Below are 19,634 nucleotides of genomic sequence, written 5' to 3' on the forward strand. Positions count from 1 at the left end.
TAACATCTGAGGTTAGGAGTCAGATTTAACTTGGCCTTTTTTTAAAGTCCTGCAGGGTCCTGGTGAATGTAGCAGCCCCATCTTTCCTATGTGTGTTAGTTTTTCCATGCCTCTGATCAATCCCTTGAACCTCTCATTACCAGTAAGTCTATTTCCAACCCTCTGTCACAGCCGGACATTAAACACGCGCACGCTGCACACAACTGTACTGTACCTTGGTAAAAAGCAGCGCACACTCACACAAACACAGACTGCAGTCAGAAATAGCTTCAGAGGGTCCGTTGATGAGCCTTGGGGGACTCTGTAAAGGTGCACATGGTTGTGTGGTTGCGTATGTGCTGTTTTAAATGGGATTAATGGCATTAGGTGAATTAGCTCTAATTAGGGTCATGTCTGTAACAGTAAGGTGGCCTGACGAGGTATTTTTAGAAAACAACACAATCTTAGAAAAGAGTCATGACGACAAATCCAGAAAAGTAATGACAGTCTTTTTCATGACTCATCGGACCACATTCTCTTTTTTTCCGACTCAAATTTTTATTGACCTTATAATATCAAAGTAAACCGGGATAAAAGCATCATATTTTATGTTTAAACAGAAGGAATAGATTTAAATTCACCGTCGCATTTTGTGTCCTTAATGTGAGCTTGCATCCACTTCAGTGCAATCTTCATCTTGACTTTTGACCTGTCAGGTGAGGTCATTCCAGGTGAGTACAAGTCTTCCTCTCAGGAAGCTTTCTTTAAGAGGGATAAATCCTTGGAATGTCCAAGAACGCTAAAGAGTGGGATTAAAAACAAATTGAAAGGAGTTAAAAGGAATAATGAGGAAGAGGAGAAAGACAAAAATTACACGTTTGCAAAGGAGAGGCATTATCCCAATTTTAACCCCATTTTCAAAACTGTGTTCCACTAAAAGTACCCTCTTTAGGTTTGAAAGTTGTATGTGTTGTCACTGGATCCTTCTAGGTAAATTCACAGCGCTATATGACCTGTTATGCTGTACCTTAATGAATTTATCAAAAGCTTAGAGAAAATGCAGAAGCAGTATGTGGAAAACTACAGAACACTTGATTTAATTATGTGTAACCTTTAGCTTCAATAAGTTGAACTAATTATATTTTTGAATGACGCATTCTTCTGAGCCACTCTGTATTGAAACACTGCTTCAGTTCATTAAGGCTTACAGACCGCAGTCTGGTTTGATCTTTCTCATTGGTGTCTTATATATATATATATATATATATATATATATATATATATATATATATATATATATATATATATATATATATATATATATATATATATATATATATATGAACTCAGAATCATTTTTATGATTTTATTAACCCCCTCCCCCCCTTGATTTAACCTTAACCAGCTTCTGCAACTGGAACTTTGCAAACCAAACACAAATGCCATGATGTTTAAACAATTGAAAAATTTTGTAAAGAAAAATACCAAAAGCCTTTTTTTCCCTACTTGTTTTTTTTTCCAAAAACAGAACAAAACTTTTAAAAAAAAGACTGAAACTTGAATGCATCAATCAGGGCCACATCGTCTATGTGGATAAGGACAGTCAGATGATAAGATACAGTGCTTCAATAGACTTATCTTTTTGTACCCCAAATGTTTCAGAAAAAAATGCTATCTACAGTATGTATTAAGGAATAAAGTAATAATAATAATAATAGTAATAATAATAATAATAATAATAATAATAATAGTAATAATCAGGGATTTATTTTTAGAGAATTGTTACTCTTTAAAATGATCATAAAAAGGTGAATTAGAGTTATAAGTAATGTGTCTTATTTATCCAAAGACCCACTCTGAAGAAAATGTTGTTTTTAACATGTTTTTGTTGCCTTATCCCTCATGATGGATGACAGGCAAAAGGAAAATAAAGATTAAAACTGAATTTCAAACTGTGGTGAATCAGGAGCAGCCAAAAAAATTCAGTTGAAGAAATCTTTTATCCGTGACGTCGAAGCCATAATCTCCCTGCTCTGCTCCTTTCTGATGGATCCACTTACAAACAGAATCATGTATGTCTTTGTTTACTTTCCAATGAACTACTGAAAGATGATTAATGATAAGAGTGGGACTTTAAAGTGCTTTAGGACACGTCTTCCTTTTTTTTATTTATCATACAATTGCCTCTTCCTCGCAGTCTTTTCTTGCTTCACCTTCGTCTCCCTCCCATCTTATCCTGGCTGTTTCTATCCTTTTATTGTAGTAACCATCTATTTCTGTCTGTTCAATTTAACGCATGACTGTATTTTCTGTAATATTTTTCCTCTTGGTAGTCTTTTTTTTGTGTCAGTCTGTGTTTGATCACACTCCTTTTTTTGCGTCTTCACCTGTCATTCTACATCCTGATTTTCCTGTCTTTTCACATCTGTTTTGTCTGCTTCCTTCATCTTCATCATCTCTCTTGCTGTTCTTCTCTTCATGAAGTTTTCAGGCTTTATTCAATCTCTTCTGTAGTTTTTTTTTTTCTTCCTCTAATCTTTTCTTCTGGTTTTCTTATTCAGTTTTTTTTCTTCTTATCTGTCATGCCTGTCCCTTTCACCCTCATTTGTTCTGTTATCCTCTCATCTATTTTTTCAGTTTCAGCACTTTAATGAAGTTGCTGATGCTGCCGGTCACAATGTTATTTTAGCGTGACCCCGCCCCTTCCCACACATTCTCCCATCCTCTGTTTGCTTTGTCAGGATTGATCACGCTGCCATAAAGCCAGGCTCACCCCGGCTTCCTGCTTTCTTTAAAACTCTTGTTTGGACAAAATATAGGAACACATTTAAAAGTTGAAATGCTGTTTGTTGTAAAATCATGTCAAGTTTTGTATGTAGAGTATAAATTTTGTCTTTTTTTATTTTTTACAGCTGTTGCTTTTATCTTAAGTGTTAATTTTATGTGGTTTATTAGTTGCTGATACCCATAATCCATAATCTAGACCCACTAGACAGTGCTCTGAACCTTTTTTTCTTCAATGATTTGTGAACCTCACTGGTGTTCATGGATTACATGAAATCTTTCCACCTTTTTCCACCTTTGTCATGGTGGGGAGAACACGTCAATGCAAGGGTGGGGTCATCTAAGATAGCACAAGGCTTAAACACATTGTACAAATAATTACCTTCTCTTCTTTGATTACAATACTGCTAGATTATTTTTTAATAGAAGGACCTGTCATTTGTCTCCAGTAAATGACAATTAAAGTGTGCCTTTTTTCTGTGAGCACTGGCGCACATACATGTATATTTCATGTATTGTATGTATATCCATAGACATACTTTTATAATTTTTGATCCTTTTTTTATTTTTGCAACATAGTGAAAGTTTCATGGTTTTCAGGATAAACGGCACTTCACAGAAACCTCTTTTTCTTTTGTCTCCACTCTGTTTTTGTAGCTTAAGCCTGTCTTTAAGATGAATTCTCAGTAATTGTTTCTATTTAATACTGATCACAGGTACTGGCTCCACAGAGCAGGATTGCAGCTGCTCTAATCAAATCCAGGATTTTTGTTTTGACTTCAAAGAAAAATAACTCCCTGTTTGGGTCATAGAACATTTTTGAAGAGCCTAAGTTACCGCTGAAGTCAAAATGTAGAACATCTTTGTAAAACTCTGTTCACATTGGACAAACCGGGAGGGGCTTCTTCTTCTTCTTTTCTTTTTCTTCTACTGTTAGTAGCTCATGTCCCCCACATAAAGCTGGAAGAGGCTTTGTGCGAAATGTCGAAGCGGTGCAAATCGTCAGATTCGGGCATGAAACGGAAAGGTTTCTGTTCATTGCTAGTGCCCATGCTATGGATTACCATAGGTATTGATTACCATCACGTAAGGAGAGCGGCCTTGGTTTATTTGAATAGCAAACGCAGACAGCGACGGGCTCGTTGCCATGTCTGTGTTCACCGGATAAACCAAATCCAAATGTCTCTACCAAATCCGAGTCCCTGATTGGTCAACATTTAACCTGTTTTTTCTTGGTTTTTTTTTGTTTGGTTTTATTTAACCTTTATTTATCCAGGAAAGGTCCCATTGAGTTGAACTTTTATTAGACATTTAATGGCCACGTGTTTTGTTCAGTACTGCTCCAGTCAGTCCCATCTGTCACCTCACAGTGTCATCCATATGCAACGATGGAATCCCAACAATAACTATGAGAACCTTCTAGAACTGCCCCTACACTCTTAAGTGTAAAGTACACTGAGGCCATCTGGAAATAAAAATAAACCAAATATTAAACTTCAATCTCTGTCCCCCACTTTACAGCATGATTTGTAACAGTAGGTTTCCCCCAAAGCTTGAGATTGTATCTGCACATCATCTGACACCACAAACACTGCTCCATCCTGAAGAGAACCAAACATGCATGTGGGTTTTTACTCAATTACTTACATGTGTGCTCGTTAGTGTTGGTGAGCTCACTGAGGAGAACACAAATGCATTTTAGACTTACAATGGTGATTTGAAACAGCAAAACCAAACACTGTAAACAAAACTTGAATTAGCAGCTAATGGTGCTCCTTAGTCTATTCTCTGTTGGCTAGTTTATTTGCACGCATGAACACTTTTCTTTTTCTGATGTGAAGAAAAGCAACGTTTCTTGGGAATCTATAATCATTATAATGAAAGTGCATTAACCTCAAGTTGTCCTAACTTAAAATGTAGCACATGTTTAGTAACACGAGCCGCTCCGCTTCACAACCCTGGATAAAACAAACTCTGTCTAGTTTAAAGGTGCAAACAAAAGCAGACTTCACTCCTGTGTCTAAAAGAAAAAAAAGTGCACGGCTTAATTTATGACACCGACCTTGATCCTGTCCTGCTCCGCCTTTTTTTTTCTTTTTTTTTCTTTGGGGATGATGAATGAGGGCAGTTTATCTTTAAAGACATTTAATTTTCCTCTGCAGCAACCAGAGGGTTGTGTGTGTGACTCTGCCAGTTCCCACAGAAACCTGCAGTTCTGTTGGTTCAAGCATTCGATAGCCTGGTGAGATATTATAGTAAGCATGGGTCCCCCATCTCTCCTCTTCCTCCTCTCCACCTCGCTTTTTCCCTCCTCTTCTTTATTCCATCTGCTCACCCTTTGCCTTTTCACTCCTCCTGTTTTAAGATGCTCTTCTGTTATTACCTCATCTCTTTGACCTTTTACATGGCCTTGCGTTTTTCTGTTAGTTTTTTTTTTTTGTTCCGTTGGAGTCTCTTGGGCACCATTATTAAAGAGCTGATTACCTGTCATTTAGACTTATTAGGGGCCTATCAAGGTGGCGGCAGGCAGGGGAAGGATGGGATGGTGAGTAAGGAAGTGTGGAAGCATGCGTGTCAGCACACCTTTTCTCTTTCACTGCACACACACATCTCTTCCTCCTTAGACTCATGCTTTATTATTGTATTTAATAATAAGCTGAACTAAGTTTGTGTTCCTGGAAGATAGTCAAACTGTGTTATCTGGGTTTGCCAGACAAGTAAGTTCTGTGTTCTTTTGTTAAGACCTGTCAGGGAAACATAGGTGCAACATTGCAGATCCATTGAAAACAGTGCGTCTGGTAAATGTATCAAGAAGTTTTTGTAGAACTAATGTAAGTTGCACGCACTCGATATACGGGTGATGGTGTGGTACAGTGCCCTTATGCTACACTCTAGTCATTAGTAAGGTGCGACTCATGGTTCCTTTCTGAACACATGCACATGCCACACACACGGGGTGTGCATGTGATACGTAAGTGCCCGTACGATACTCACATAAACTATGCCTTTAATTATCTAATTTCACATTACAAACATTCAGGTTGCACGTAAGGAGCATGCACACTCATCACGTGAAAAGCACTATGGCCCTTGTCCAGCCCACAGGATTTTAGGGGATTGAAAAAAAATCTGTATGACACGCCTGCATCTCAACGATCTTATCCTTTTTTACCCTTGCATGTTGTAAGAGTTCAGTACGCAAAAATGTGCATGAGCATTTTCTCCTTAAGGGGTGACCAAGCGATCTACAACCTTCATATTTCCTGTGGGCCACCTGCATGCACCAAACAGGTTTGCCCGTTATTTGCCCGCACAAGCCCATATCCACCCGTTAGAGCAATCATGACTAAGATGTTAGTGTTTCTCCTTTTGACAAATTATTTTTGGATATATTTTTGTCACCATGATTGTACTCTTTTGTGTTATTTGATTTGAAAAACCTTTCTTGTACTTCCTCAGTGTTTTGCGTGGCTCCAAACTGATACAGTACCTTGGGTAGAAAACACATGTGTTGTGATGTCCCACAATATTTCATTTTGGATCAAAAAGTTTGTTTGGTTGTTGGTTCTCTAATTTGACAGATTTTACCATTGGAGCCCCCACCTGATTATATTCTGCATAACAGAGTTTGAAACTTTCCAGATATTTTTTGAAAAAAGAAAAGTTTCTGAGAGACCCATTGCTTCTCCCCATATCCTCAGGGCTGGGAAGAATGCTGCGACGCCGCCGTCTCCCACCTCTTGCGAACCTGCTTGTCGAGAAGCCCCAAAGACCAGGCCACATCTTTAGCCCAGGCAGGAGGCCCCGAGCTTTGCCTCCCTCAGGACACCTCGCGCCTAAAGAGGCACATCACTCTTCTTTGTGATCGCATCGGCAAAGGAGGCCGTCTCACTCTATGCTCCGAAGCAAACGTCCAGGTTCCTGCCCAGGTCCAGAGTCTCGTCGCTCCCGGTGAGTTAGAGATGTATAGAAAGAAGTTAGAAAAGTTATAAGGTGGCATTTTCAAAGAATCCTGAGATTGATTTTAGCAGCCTTTGACAAATTGCATTGCTTCCAGAATGTCTTCAGAAAACTGCCAAATCATTCAAATTTGGTTCCAGGCATGCAGAAGGGTTGAGAAAAGTCAGACACTTTTTCACTCATGTGATACCCACAAAACATGACAAAAGTCCAAACCTCTCACTTTTTCTCATCCTTTTTGTCAAAGCCTGGGAAATTTTTGATTAAATAAAAGCCTTTAACTATTTTATCTTCCCTGGAGACAATGCAAGTACACCATCAATCCAGGGTTCTTTTAACTCTTAAAAACTGGCATATTTAAATAAATAAAGGTCAGATGAAGGCCTATCTGTGCCTGACCATTGTTAAGTATTGAGTGTGTTGATTCAGAGATTGTTCCTTCACCGGTTTGGTGAATTGAAGCAGATCCTCAAGGCCTGGTGTCATCTACTCAGGTTTTGAAGCTCACATACACTATACAGGTCTTTATGTACACAAAACGTATACAAAATTATACACTTTCATATTAGTTTAAAAACACAAATACAGCACATTGGTGAATTAACAAAAACTTTCTTTTAAAAAATTGTAAAAAGCTGTCAGATAATTTTTCATTAATGTTCTTGCACAAAAATTCACGTTAAGTGGATCATTTTATAATCAAGTATAATCTATTGGTTTGTTTTTCTGAACCACAGCTTTGTGAAATATAAAATACAGTAACATTAGAACTTCTTGATTGAACTTCACTCCTCTTTCTCTTTTGACTCGCTCCACAAATTCACACAAATTCACACCAGTGCCCGCACATCCATATTGCTGCAATGAAGAGCTATCTCAGTTGTTTCTTTTTCACCCTCCCGTAAACACGCACACACACTTTGTTTACTTTTTCAACAACTCTGACGGCAACTGTTTCCCCCCAGAGACCACAAACACACACACAAACACACAGGCTGGAGTGCCACACATCAAGTTCCACTTCGCTGGTAGGAAGTGCTTGTGAGTCTTTCCAAATGTGTTTTTATAAGTAAAAACCTTCCAGCACACAAGCATCCCAAACAGTTTACAGGTTGTTTTTTTTACATGTCTCTGTCAGAACTAAAAAGCTCTGCTCATTTGTTGGTTTTTGAATTTGTTGGTTTTTTCCCAATTGCTAAAACACATTTTCTGAAACATTAGACCAATTGAACCAAAACGATTTCAACATATATGTACAAATGTAATGTATATGTACATATGTAAATGTACAAAATACTTGACTCTTCAGTCAAAAGCTCACTTTGAGGTCACAATGAAAACTGTTGTCGAATTGTGCACACACACACAGCAACCATGACACACAACACAACAAAACACTAAACACGATTTCAAAATGTAAGCTAAATGTACAAAATACTTGACTCTTCAGACAAAAGCTCACTTTGAGGTCACATTAATGTGTTAAAACACAACACACTACGGAACAAAACACTTGAAACTGTTCACAAAATGGTTTATAAAGAAGGGTGTTTCCACTGCCATGCCTCACAGTGGCATTCCTTTCCAGAATTCTACAATGTTGCAATTGCAACAATTTGTTCTCGACACAGCAACTTCAACTAATTAAGGCAACTTTGCCAATTCCCTCTCCTTTTAATTTTTTTTCTGTCTCTTGCAGTTAAAGTTTAGCTTTGATGAACATGACAGATCTTTCTTTCTTCTTCTTTAATACATTTCTTTAAAGTGGGGCAACTTGGAGAATCTGTGACTCCACTATGAACTGTTCTTGATAAGTAAGATAAGATAAGTAGATCTTTAAGGGTTTCAAATGTAAACTGTAGAAATTGAAAAGTTGTTCTGGGCTAAACTGATAACCAGTGTAAAGGGTATTGGAGTTACAAGGTTAAAACAGGAGTGATGCGTTTTGTTTTCTTCCTTGAGAGTTGCAGTCTGGAGTCTAGTAAATGCATTTAGAACAACTTGTAGTGCTGTTATGAAGTGTCTAAAGTCATCCAAAATAGACTTATAAGAATCAATTCTTCAGGTATTAAAGGCACCAGCTTAAAGCATCAACTTTAGGATGAAGAGTCTGACTCTTACAGTATTTAGTAAATACAAGATGCTCATTGAAAATTAACATCTGTATTAAAATAGAGCAAAAGGATCCTGCCTTCTGATGATTAGTAACACCTATGTTTGGGAAAAATTATGAAAAATATGTTCCTAATATCTGTACTGTTTATTTATCACAAATGTTTGCAAAAATAAACAGACTGTTGCTGTGAAGCCACTCAGATTTTCTTTTAAAACAATAACTTAACATACAAAACTGTAAAAACTAATCAGTTTAACCAAGTGATCCCACTTCTATATTAAGCAAATAAGATTTTTTTCATAAAGCGCCCAACTGTTTTCATCACTGTAATAATAAAATCCGTGTCACAAGGAGCGTTTTTCTTCCCCTCGTATTTATGTCTCTCTTTAATCACATGACACCTTATCTCACCCTCATGACATCATTCAGGCCAATTTCAAGCTTCAGCAGCTGCTCTTTGTACACGAGCGAACACACACACACTCACACACACGTTGACATTGGTACTGTTTATCACACCATTCATCCGTCAACATGCAGTCGCCATAACTCTAACCCTCTCAAACAGCAAAATGTGTTTATGGGAGTTTTCATTTTGTTTTGTTTTATCGCTCACACATATGCGCATCCTTATAAACAAATTAGTTCTACTGCATGAGCAATACTTCATTTGCGCTAAACCTTTCTCATCTTCTTTGCACTCCTCTTTGTTTATTTTGCCATTGTCCCCTCTGTTTGAACCTAAATTTAATCAGATTTGATTGATCATTTTATGACCCCTTTTTTTCCCCTCACTTTTACACATGGACCCATCCTCCACCTCTCTTATGGAAACTTGTGCCACAGTTCAATTCCTGGTTTTATTAGATTTTTATGCCAATTTTCTTCTCCATTAACAACGTTTATAGTGTTTTTAATGTCAAGTGTAACAAAGCACACTCTGAAAAAGAACCTTCCATTTTCTATTTGTGTACCTGCTGACAGTGCATGTGTGTGTGTCTGTTGTTTTCCACAAAGTTCCACTCACAGCCGTGGTTTGGAGTCTGTACCTATTTTAGAAATAAAAGGAGGGAGAAGATATATATGTGTGCCTGCAAACACGCAGCCACTCTATTGCATCAAAAAGAATGTACACCCTGTCAATTACAAAGATGTATTTAGATACATCTTTTTACTGACATTTTACTTTACAAACTCCACCATAAACAGTTTCTAAACCTCCAACCACAAACATTAACACACACACATGCCTACAGAGAGGCAAAAACTTCTACAAAAACTCTTTGTAAGAACACCTGACGTTGGGTTCATGTACCCTAGAGACTGAAGAAGAGGTGTCTGGCCAGAGCATTACCACTTTGATTCCCACAGAATGGCAGGGCGTGGCACCGGGTTCCCCCCGCCATCAATAACCACTAGAGTGGGCTCGGGGTAGAAAGCTAATTCCCCTTGTTTTCAGGGGCTTTACCTGGAGGAACGAAAATACGACATCAATCACATTTCCGTTCATTAAACCAAAACTTGTTGTAGGTACTCTGTGTTTAGCAGCATCCACAGTACTTTGTTTTTCTTTTTATAAGCACTTTGAAATAACAGCCGATTTCACTGAGTTTGAATTTAAAAATGCAATCCATTTCCATGGTGGTCTAAAATAGAATCCAAGAAAAACACAAGAAGAAAATGAATTATTCAAGACTGTTATGATCTTATCAGGTCCTTTTCACTCCAACTCGGCCAAATTGACAATTCCATTGATAGATTTCAGGGTGGATATATGTTTCTAATGCAATTATGTTGCATTAAAACAGAAAATAACAATAAAAAAGTATTTATTTGTGCTAAAACTAATTTTACTCTTGCATTTGTATTTTTGGACAAGCTGAAAAGATTTTGTAGTTCACATTAGTGTCTGCTTTTTGACCTGTTTGCTCCAAAACAAAAAGAGGAAGACCCAGTTTGGCATTTGACACTGAGGGTTTATGTAAACTTCCATACAAAGTGGACCATTTGCACTTAACATTTAAGCACGGAAGATCTAACATGATGGCTCGAATGAAAATGATTAGGAAGATGGATGCAATGATGGAAGCATGTTGCTGTGTTAGCAGTAATCTGTCAGTAAAATGACGGATTTGTTTCCTGAAAATTACAGGATTACAAAATAGACTGAAGGGCTGAATGTGAAGTGAACAGATAAAAGAGCCTTAAAACCAGAGGAAGGCAGTAATGCAACTTAAAAGACAGCTGCTGTTAAGCCTCTTAAGACCTCTCGAGAACAACCATGCGGAACAACTATTGACATAAATAAAATTGCATATATCTGTTTCATAGAGTTTAAGTAGATACATGTTTTAGCTATCATGCTGTTTTCTTTGCAAAATGGAACCTAATTTTATGTTGTTTTTCACAGTGCAAGCCCTTGAGTTCTCTATAATGTATGCATATGTGGGTGTACCCGCATGTGCCTTGAGGGGGGATTGAAAAAGCGTAAAGCCCACAGCCAAATTACTGCAAACCACAGCAGCGCAGTGTCACCCCCATCTACGAACCACAGCCCAGAATAAAACAGGAATGTGCTGGTGTCTCCACACTGTAGACCAACACAGAGCTGGATCTGTTAGAAGCAGCTTAACCCTCAACCAACTCATCCAGAGAGGCTTCAAAATGTCCCGGAGTGGCCTTGAACTGTCACCCCTCTTGAGCTGTTATCAACTCAGTGATTGAAACCCTCCACTGCTGTAGACTTTAGGAACAAAAATGACCAAACTGTTCCAGATATCAAGCAAGAATTTAATTTCTGACTCGAAGTACTCTCATAAAACTTTATCTGTCTGTCCGTCAGTCCGTCCATCGATTTTTTTTTTTTTTTTTTTTTTTTTTTATTGTTACATGGTGCACTGATCCATCAGATAAGCACAAATAGCCTTAACTGTATTTTAATAATTGAGCTAAATATGTCTGTGAGTAAAATTAAAAACTTTAAGTGCAATATTCAATACTGATTGACCGACTATTAACCAAACTGTGTCCAATCAGTGGTTAAAGTAAGTGTGTGGTATAGTCCAAGTGCAGGAAAGTTGTCATCCAACGTGTAACTTGTCCAAAATCTAAACCCAATTTTTAAATTAATGTGTGGAGAATAAATTCATCTGTGGTATCTGAGTGGATTTTCATTAGTGCAGTAGTTTTTACAAAGAATATTAATCACATAGAGTAAAATGATTTTTTAAATAAATGTATAAAGAAAATGCTGAAGCTCTTTCACTAGGCCAAGACAAAAATAAAAAAAAAGGAAGATAAAGTACATTTTTTTTGCAAACTAAATGAAAATTATTAATATAAATGGGGAATATTTTGAAAATCCAGCCTTGGCTGCTACATTTGTCAACTGTAATAAAAATGTCTGACCGACTGAGGATTCTTTAATGACTGAATACCTTGAGTGTCGAATGGTATGTCATTACAGGGTTTCAATTCCTAAAGTTGATGACAAAATTGAAAATGTTTTCACTTTACAAGCTAATTATTTCCCGTCTTCATAAACTAATCATTATCTTCAGAAAAACCCTGGCGTTTTTGTCATTTTTCGCACCATCTTTTTGTGCACCTCTTTAAGAATGGTTATTCTTTTGTAATATGTTGAAGTGTTGTAATTTCTACAATTACTTTTACAAATCTGAAGCTCAGCATGAAATTCTCATGTCTTTGAAGGCCGCTGTGATCCCGAGGGTTGGATGTAGAACCCATCACTGCCTAAAGCAATGATCTTTTCATGCAAACGCATACGGTGTGAAGGAGTCAAGGGAAACTCTACAGCTGTGACCAGGCAGAAAGCCTCTACTTTTCCAAATAGAAAAAATAAAAAAGGAATGTGTGAGAAGTTGGCAGTGTGAGATGGTGAGCGCTCAATGTGGTTTTTGTTGCTCCAGAGGTGGCCTATATTCCAACCTAATGTTGGTGCAAGTAAGATTCTCACACACATTTACACTCTCACACACACACTCACTCCAAGAAAATGTATAACAGCAAAAAAAAAAGGAACAACTAGCCTTAGAAAAACACCTGCCCAATTAAGAGCGAGGCATATCCCATTTCAAACAACTGTGATTGAGCATGTCTGCATGTGTGAAGCTACAGGCTGTGGCCTCACCAAAGAGAACAAGATTGGCTTTAAAAAAGGCCAGGATAAATATTAGAGAGGGTTTAGGATAATCTGAACACACACAGGCACACAAATGTGGACTCAGTGGGGGAGATGGAGACACACACGCATTCTCAGACACCTTAAGGTAGACTTTATGGCAGACACACATGCACCCTCCGTCTCACACATGCACAAGCGCGCAGCACACAGGTTTCATGTGTGAAGCGTACATTAAATAAAAAGCACCCTGGAAGTGGACACAACCCTCTGGGATGCTGAGGAAATGAGGTGAATGGAGGGGTGAGAGGAGGAAAGGATGAAAAACATGAGAAAGAGCAGAGAAAGATGGGAAAATATGGAGACTGAAAAGAAAAAGCTTAAAAACAAAACAGAAAAGGAAAAGGACACAAGAGGTGGAAAGGGAAGAGCGATGATGAATACATGAAGATAAAAGGAAAAAGAAAACGTGGAAGAGGAGGCAACGGGAAGGTGGAGAGAAGAGGAATGAAAAAAGGCTATTGAGGGGGAGTCAGAGAGGTGGGACAGAGAGACAAGGCATCCAATTCATTGGCCTCTGAGTCTGGAGCTCCCTAAATCCAGACTTATCCATGGGATTGTGGTAGGGATTTTGTCTCACACACAATCACACTCTGACACATGTAAGTTTACACACACACTTTAAAAAAAACCTGTCCGACACTACTTTTGCTGTTTTTATCCTCTATTTCTGAAACAAGCCAAAGAACGTTACTGATAAAATGAGCAGAGCGTCTGCAGGTAGGAAAGTCAAAATACTAGTAATGTCACTGGACTAAGAAATTTTCCGCTCTAGTGCATCAAGCACAGACAAGGCAACATTTTAGATTTTAGGGACAGATTTTCGATGTAATTATCGGGCCCCCACCTTTTCCAAATGGGGGGGGGGGGGGGGGGGGCTAAAATGCTACACCCAAGTGATTCAGGACCAGGGAATGGGCACCAGAAAACCCAAGGAACGATCGTTTTTTGAACTGCAAAAATAATTTAATAGAATAAAAACATGCAGCCCCAACACGACAAAGCCAGAACTGTTAAAACCCAAACAACTAAAACCCTATGTTTAAAAGGTACTGTCCAGGTAGGGTCCAGGTGTGTCCAAGTGTGTCCAATCTGGAACTCAGTCTCCATGGGGAGACACAAAAGAATGCAAATAAAAATGACAGGAAACGGTTTCTCCACACAACATGATCATGAGGAGGGAGCGGGATAAAATACAGAAAAATGTATTAATACTATGGTTCTAAGAACATTCAGCTATCTCGTTGGTGTCTATAAACTAAATAAATAAACATGCTTCCTTTAATATTCAAACCTTTAAACTTTCCATGATAAGTTATTAACTTAAGGAAGTTAATTAATTAACTTTTTTGTGTGTGTACTGAAAGTTTTTGGTGTATAAGCAGATATAATTTTGTTTAAAGATCCACTCCAGTGAAAATGCTGTTTTTGGTGTTTTTAACCTGTGGTATTTTTCTGATGAAGGACATAAATAAAGAAAAAGTAGTTTAATTTTTTTCATTTCTGAGTTGTTTTTTATTTTAAATTGTGAATCAGGAGCAAACAAAAAATTGTCATTTAAAAAATATCTTATTCGTGATGTAGAACATAAGCTTTGAGCCCCCTGCTCCGAGCTCGAAGTAACAGGAAGAGAAAAATGAGGGTGTTGGATTCTTAAAAATTAAATAAAATTTAAAATAAATCTGGTAAGGACTGAAAAGAAACCTTAAGTACAAAAAAAGTGCGAAGGCTGGTTTTGAAATGCTCAAGAAGGTAAACCATTGCATGTCATGTTGCTGCTTCTCTGTTTTGTCATCAGACTTCTATATTTTGAAACTCATTTTTGTGCTTCAAACCTGATGATTTGGCAGCTTAAGGGATACAACCTCAACTTGAAATGTGTCTGAAAGTGTAATGTCAGCTCCACACAGTACATAAAAACCCTTAAAGATTTCAGTCTTCTCCAATCCAACCTTGTCTTCAAGTAAAGTAAAAGTGTTATTAAATCTGAAAGAAAGGCAGCCTTCTTTAAAGGAGAAATGCAAGGCATGAAATTGCACAACAAAAGAATTTAGTAATTATGTGTGGTTTTAATCCTGATTTTCTTTGCTTTTTATTTTACTCAGGTGGTGTTGAGCCAATAGCGGAAGTTGCTGGTGAATGGGGGGAGGTGGATGTCCCGAAAGAGACAACCAAGTTCATCAAACAAAAGCAGCCATCTAAGAAAGTCAAGAAAGGTACAGTAAAACCAAACTGTGGCTGACTTTCAACCTCTTCTTTGTGATAAGCCATATGCTTCATCTTCATCCCTCTGCTACACCCTGTAACATCCGAAAAGACCGTATCAAATACACACCACCCCTGCAGCACATCTGCGACCTCGGCCCTCAATCTATCAATAAATCCCAACGAGAACCTTTCGTTGATTTCTTTTCTCAGTCAATCACACTGAGGCATTTTGCTTTCCCTCTGATTTGTTTGCACTTTGACTGCTGCTGGCTGGGAGTCAACAGGATCTGTGTGTTTGGGATTCCAGCCAGTGCCAGAAAAAATAAAGCAAGTGTCTTAACTTTCAGCTGTGCAGTTTTTTTAAGATTTGATTGGTACACATTTTCGCACTGCATAAAGCCTTTTTATATCATTATATTGATGCCCTGAATCCCTGCACAAGGAAAGTTAAACCTATATTATTCTTCAGCGTTACAGCAATTTCTTCCTCGAGCAGTTTTTCGTCCAGACTCATAGCTGTTTACCCTCCATATGACAGAGTTTATAGGAATGATCAGGGTTTACATTTATGTAAAAAAGTACATTACTTCATAGCAGATTAAAAAACACTGTAAAGGTTTTAAATACTTGAATACTTTGAGGAGATTCCCTCATAATCAGGGGCTCTTTGTAGAAGCCAGTACTTTTCCAGCATTGTGAGTGGAGAGCAGAGCGTTTGTCCACCACAGTTGCTGTCCTTCATTTGCAGTCTCTGCTTGAGCTAGAACAGACTCTCCCCCTCTGCTGGATGTCTGCTGTCTTTCATCGTCACACTCGTGTTTCATCCATCTGGCTCTGCTTTCACTCGGCCATCATTTTGACTGAGACATATCAGATCAAGGGGGGGGTTGCGCAATTGTTCAAATCAAGTGGGTCGTCACCTTCAAATCTGCATTTCCCTCTCGACTCACTTCTTTGTCCTTTTTTATTCCCTCATCATCTGTAATCATGTTTGTTTCATCCAAGATACAAAAAGCAGATCACTAAAATGCAATATACTAAGCGCACTTACACACAGCAAACATGCCGTTTCCTGGCTTCTGGCTTTTTATCCACACAAGCACGCACATAACTGTCAGAGAGAGGCTTCTGGTTTGCATTGAGGACAAATCCGTGTTTTATGACGGTTTGTCTTTTCTAAACCAGAGCTGATAGATTCTCTTTGATGGGCTCTTTTTTCGTTAGTGGTGTGTGTTAGTGATGTGTGTGCATGTGTGCCCTTGTGGTTAATCCAGTCAGGCGTCACCGCTAATGAGAAGGGGAGGTGTGGGAGACACGGGGAAGGCGACATAGGGATCATTAGATACGCACACATATACATCGAACGCAGCAGTGAGTGCGCCGGTGCCGGTGCGAGCTCTCTGATCTCAGACGTACGTCCTTTAAAGACGCACAGGCCGTAACACGCCTTTGGGCCTAAGAGCATTGTAATTTGCTGCTCTTTTCAGCATTTGTATACGCAGAAAAGTATTGGTGGGTTCAATTCAATTTTATTTATATAGCTCAATATTTACAATAATAGTCATCTCAATGGGCTTCATGCTGGTAGTTGTGTAATAAACATTCAACTATCGTTCAACCAATTTAATTTATTTCTGCACAAGAAAACCAGTTTTTATGCAAACCAGGAAATGTTCATATAACTCAGGATAATTTTTTTGACCAATCAAATTAACTCTTTTAGTTCTTAATGAAGTACTGTACTTTGTTACATTCATTCACCACATTAGAGAAATCTGAGACTTGCTGAGAAATTTTTGTGTGCAATATTTAAAGATTAACATTTCTTTAAAAAAACACTGTTTATACCTAAAAAGTTTTTTATACTTTTTAAACACTTGGTCACAAGTTTTTCAATTGAATCAACCGTTTTTCTTTATATTCCACCTATCCAATAAGACAGTGAATTCGAATCATATCAGTTTTTTTCTATAGCAACTCATACAAGCAAGATGAAGTTTGTTATATTGGTGCACTGAAATCTTTGAATTCACATTATTGGTGGTTAAAGGATATTTTATTTCACAAATATAGAAATAATAGTTAAAATAATAATCTAAATAAAAAGAATAAAAAATATATTTAGGTCCAAAATATTTGTTTAATCTCAATAACAGAGATGCAATAAAATTAATAGGCAATTATTTTTCACCCTTTTTTCTGCTCATAATAACCAAGACTTAGAAAAATATTTACGTTAACCCAGGCTTAAAATCTAAATGACTTTTGTTTTGCTCCCCCACACATGCCCTCGTTCCTGCACACTCATGGATGTAACCCCTGCCAGACATAGATGAAAATAGCAAAAGGAAAATGATCCCTAATTAGTATTGTTTGTCGTGGAACCTTTCAGATCAGGTCTGTGGGTTTCACTTAAAAAAGAGGAGGAAGGGAAATGATTTGGTGACCGCAAAAAGGGAGGGGTTATAACTTCATGTCCAGACGTGTGCCTTGGGCACAGCTCCTCCTCTTCCTCATCTAAAAGAAATACATGGCAAATAAGAAACAGCAGTGGTCGGTACAATGCCCACACATAGCACGATTGTTTAGTAAGTCTTGTAGAAAAACAGCACAAACCACCACACAACTGTGCTGGTTCAAATCCAGACTAGGGCCCATCTGTGTGCATGTGCTCCCTTTGTGCGCATAGGATTTGTTGTTTCCTCCTTTAATCCAAAAATACACAGTGGGGGGAAAAAAGTACTATGCTATGCAATTCTGCAAATTACCCCTCTTAAAAAGATGAGAAAAATCTGTTATGTTCATCATAGATACAGTTCAACTGTGAGAGACAAAATGTATAAAAATAATTCAGTAAATCATACAGAAATGTTTGCATTTCCGATCACATGACATTCTCCCAATCTTCCTCTGGATCATCCAGATGGTCTCTGCAGAACTTTAGATGAGCCTGGACATGTACTGGCTTAAGCGGGGGAGGGCTTTGGAGCACTGCAGGATTTGAACCCATGATGATCTAGCGTGTTACAAATTAGTAACCCTTGTTACTGTGTCCTAGCTCTCTTCTCTAGATGATTTGTACCCAACCATTTGAGATCTTGCATTAAGCCCCAGGTGGAGGGAGATCATCTGTGATCCTGTATTTCTTCTATTTTCTAATAATTGCTCCGGTTGATCTCTTCCCTTCAAGCTGCTTGCATAATGTAGATTTACCATACCAGTCTAACTCAGGTGTACAATCTTGTTCCTTGTGTCCTTCGACAGCGTTTTTGTCTTAGTCAAGTTGGAGAGGTTGCAGTCTGACTGTTTAAGGATGTGGAGAGGATATGTCTTTTATACAGAACAGATATCATTAATAAAGGTAATGACTGGAGGATAGAATAATTTTTTAAAGAAGAAGCAACAGGTCTGTGTAACATTATTGCTTGGCTGTAGGTGCTAAAGGGATATTATCTGCACCATTATACAAATACATTCTTTAACAAATCCTATGGTATAATTTACTGGATTCATATTTTTTTACTTAGTTGAAGTGTATTTATGATGAACATCACAGACTCGTCTTTATCATTTTAACCTTGACGTGAAACTTTCCTTTTAACCCAGAAATTGCTCAAGAAACTTTGGCTTAAGTTTTCTGTTGTCAATCAAATTTAAGTTGAAGCACTTTTCAAAGCAGTTTTTTCAAACGCTTGATATGCCTGATGGTTATTGGCACCATGTTTTGGGGTTAACTAGACAGGCTTCTTTCATATCATTATACTGCATGCACCACTTTTTACAAAAAAGGAAAAAAAGCTGCAAACTTGATAGTGTAGCCTGTGTTTTTATTAGCTATATTCACACCATTTATGCAGGCTTCATATTAAAACCTTGGCATGGTAATTTTGCTTGTGGGTTGTTCAAGTCCAGGTAAAAGTATTCATACATTAACAGACAAACTCTTGAATTTTTGAGGATTTTTAAATCATGTAATTATTTTCGGCAGATAAATCTATATAAAACAGTAATCAGCTGGGATTTTGTGTCCTTCATTAAAAAAATCCAGCCCCGTATGCACAATAAAGTCATTTTTGACTGTTGATGGCAAAATGCCAGAAAAGCCTTTGGGTAAAACCGCTACCTCACAGCTCCCATAAAACCAACGAACAAGGCAGCAAGGAATGAATCAGTTCAAAGCTTTTATTTTTCACCCAAACATACACCTTCCGCCTACCTGTCTATGACTTAAAAGCAATTAGGCGCCAAGCCAAATCCCCCACACAGACCATTCTGTTAGGGGGGAAAAAGCACATCCGGAAAGCACATTTGGTTGACTTGAAAGGCATCAAAGGTGTTAGACGCAGGCAGGGATGGTTGAAGTACACGCACTCTCATTGCACTTGA

General features: G+C 38.0%; 1 protein-coding gene across 5 annotated transcripts in view; it reads left to right on the forward strand.

Moving 5' to 3' along the window:
- The window catches only part of bbs9 (Bardet-Biedl syndrome 9), a 175,627-nt gene that overhangs the window by 90,105 nt on the left and 65,888 nt on the right, over positions 1-19,634 (forward strand). For all 5 annotated transcript variants that reach the window (XM_004078331.5, XM_011485713.4, XM_078932975.1 and 2 more), the window contains 2 exons: positions 6,465-6,714; positions 15,146-15,256. In XM_004078331.5, the coding sequence (XP_004078379.2) occupies positions 6,465-6,714; positions 15,146-15,256 (361 nt within the window). The remainder of the gene's footprint in view (positions 1-6,464; positions 6,715-15,145; positions 15,257-19,634) is intronic.

The sequence above is a fragment of the Oryzias latipes genome, chromosome 16, assembly GCF_053564925.1.
Source record: "Oryzias latipes strain Hd-rR chromosome 16, Olatipes_Hd-rR_3.1".
Taxonomy (NCBI): Eukaryota; Metazoa; Chordata; class Actinopteri; order Beloniformes; family Adrianichthyidae; genus Oryzias; species Oryzias latipes.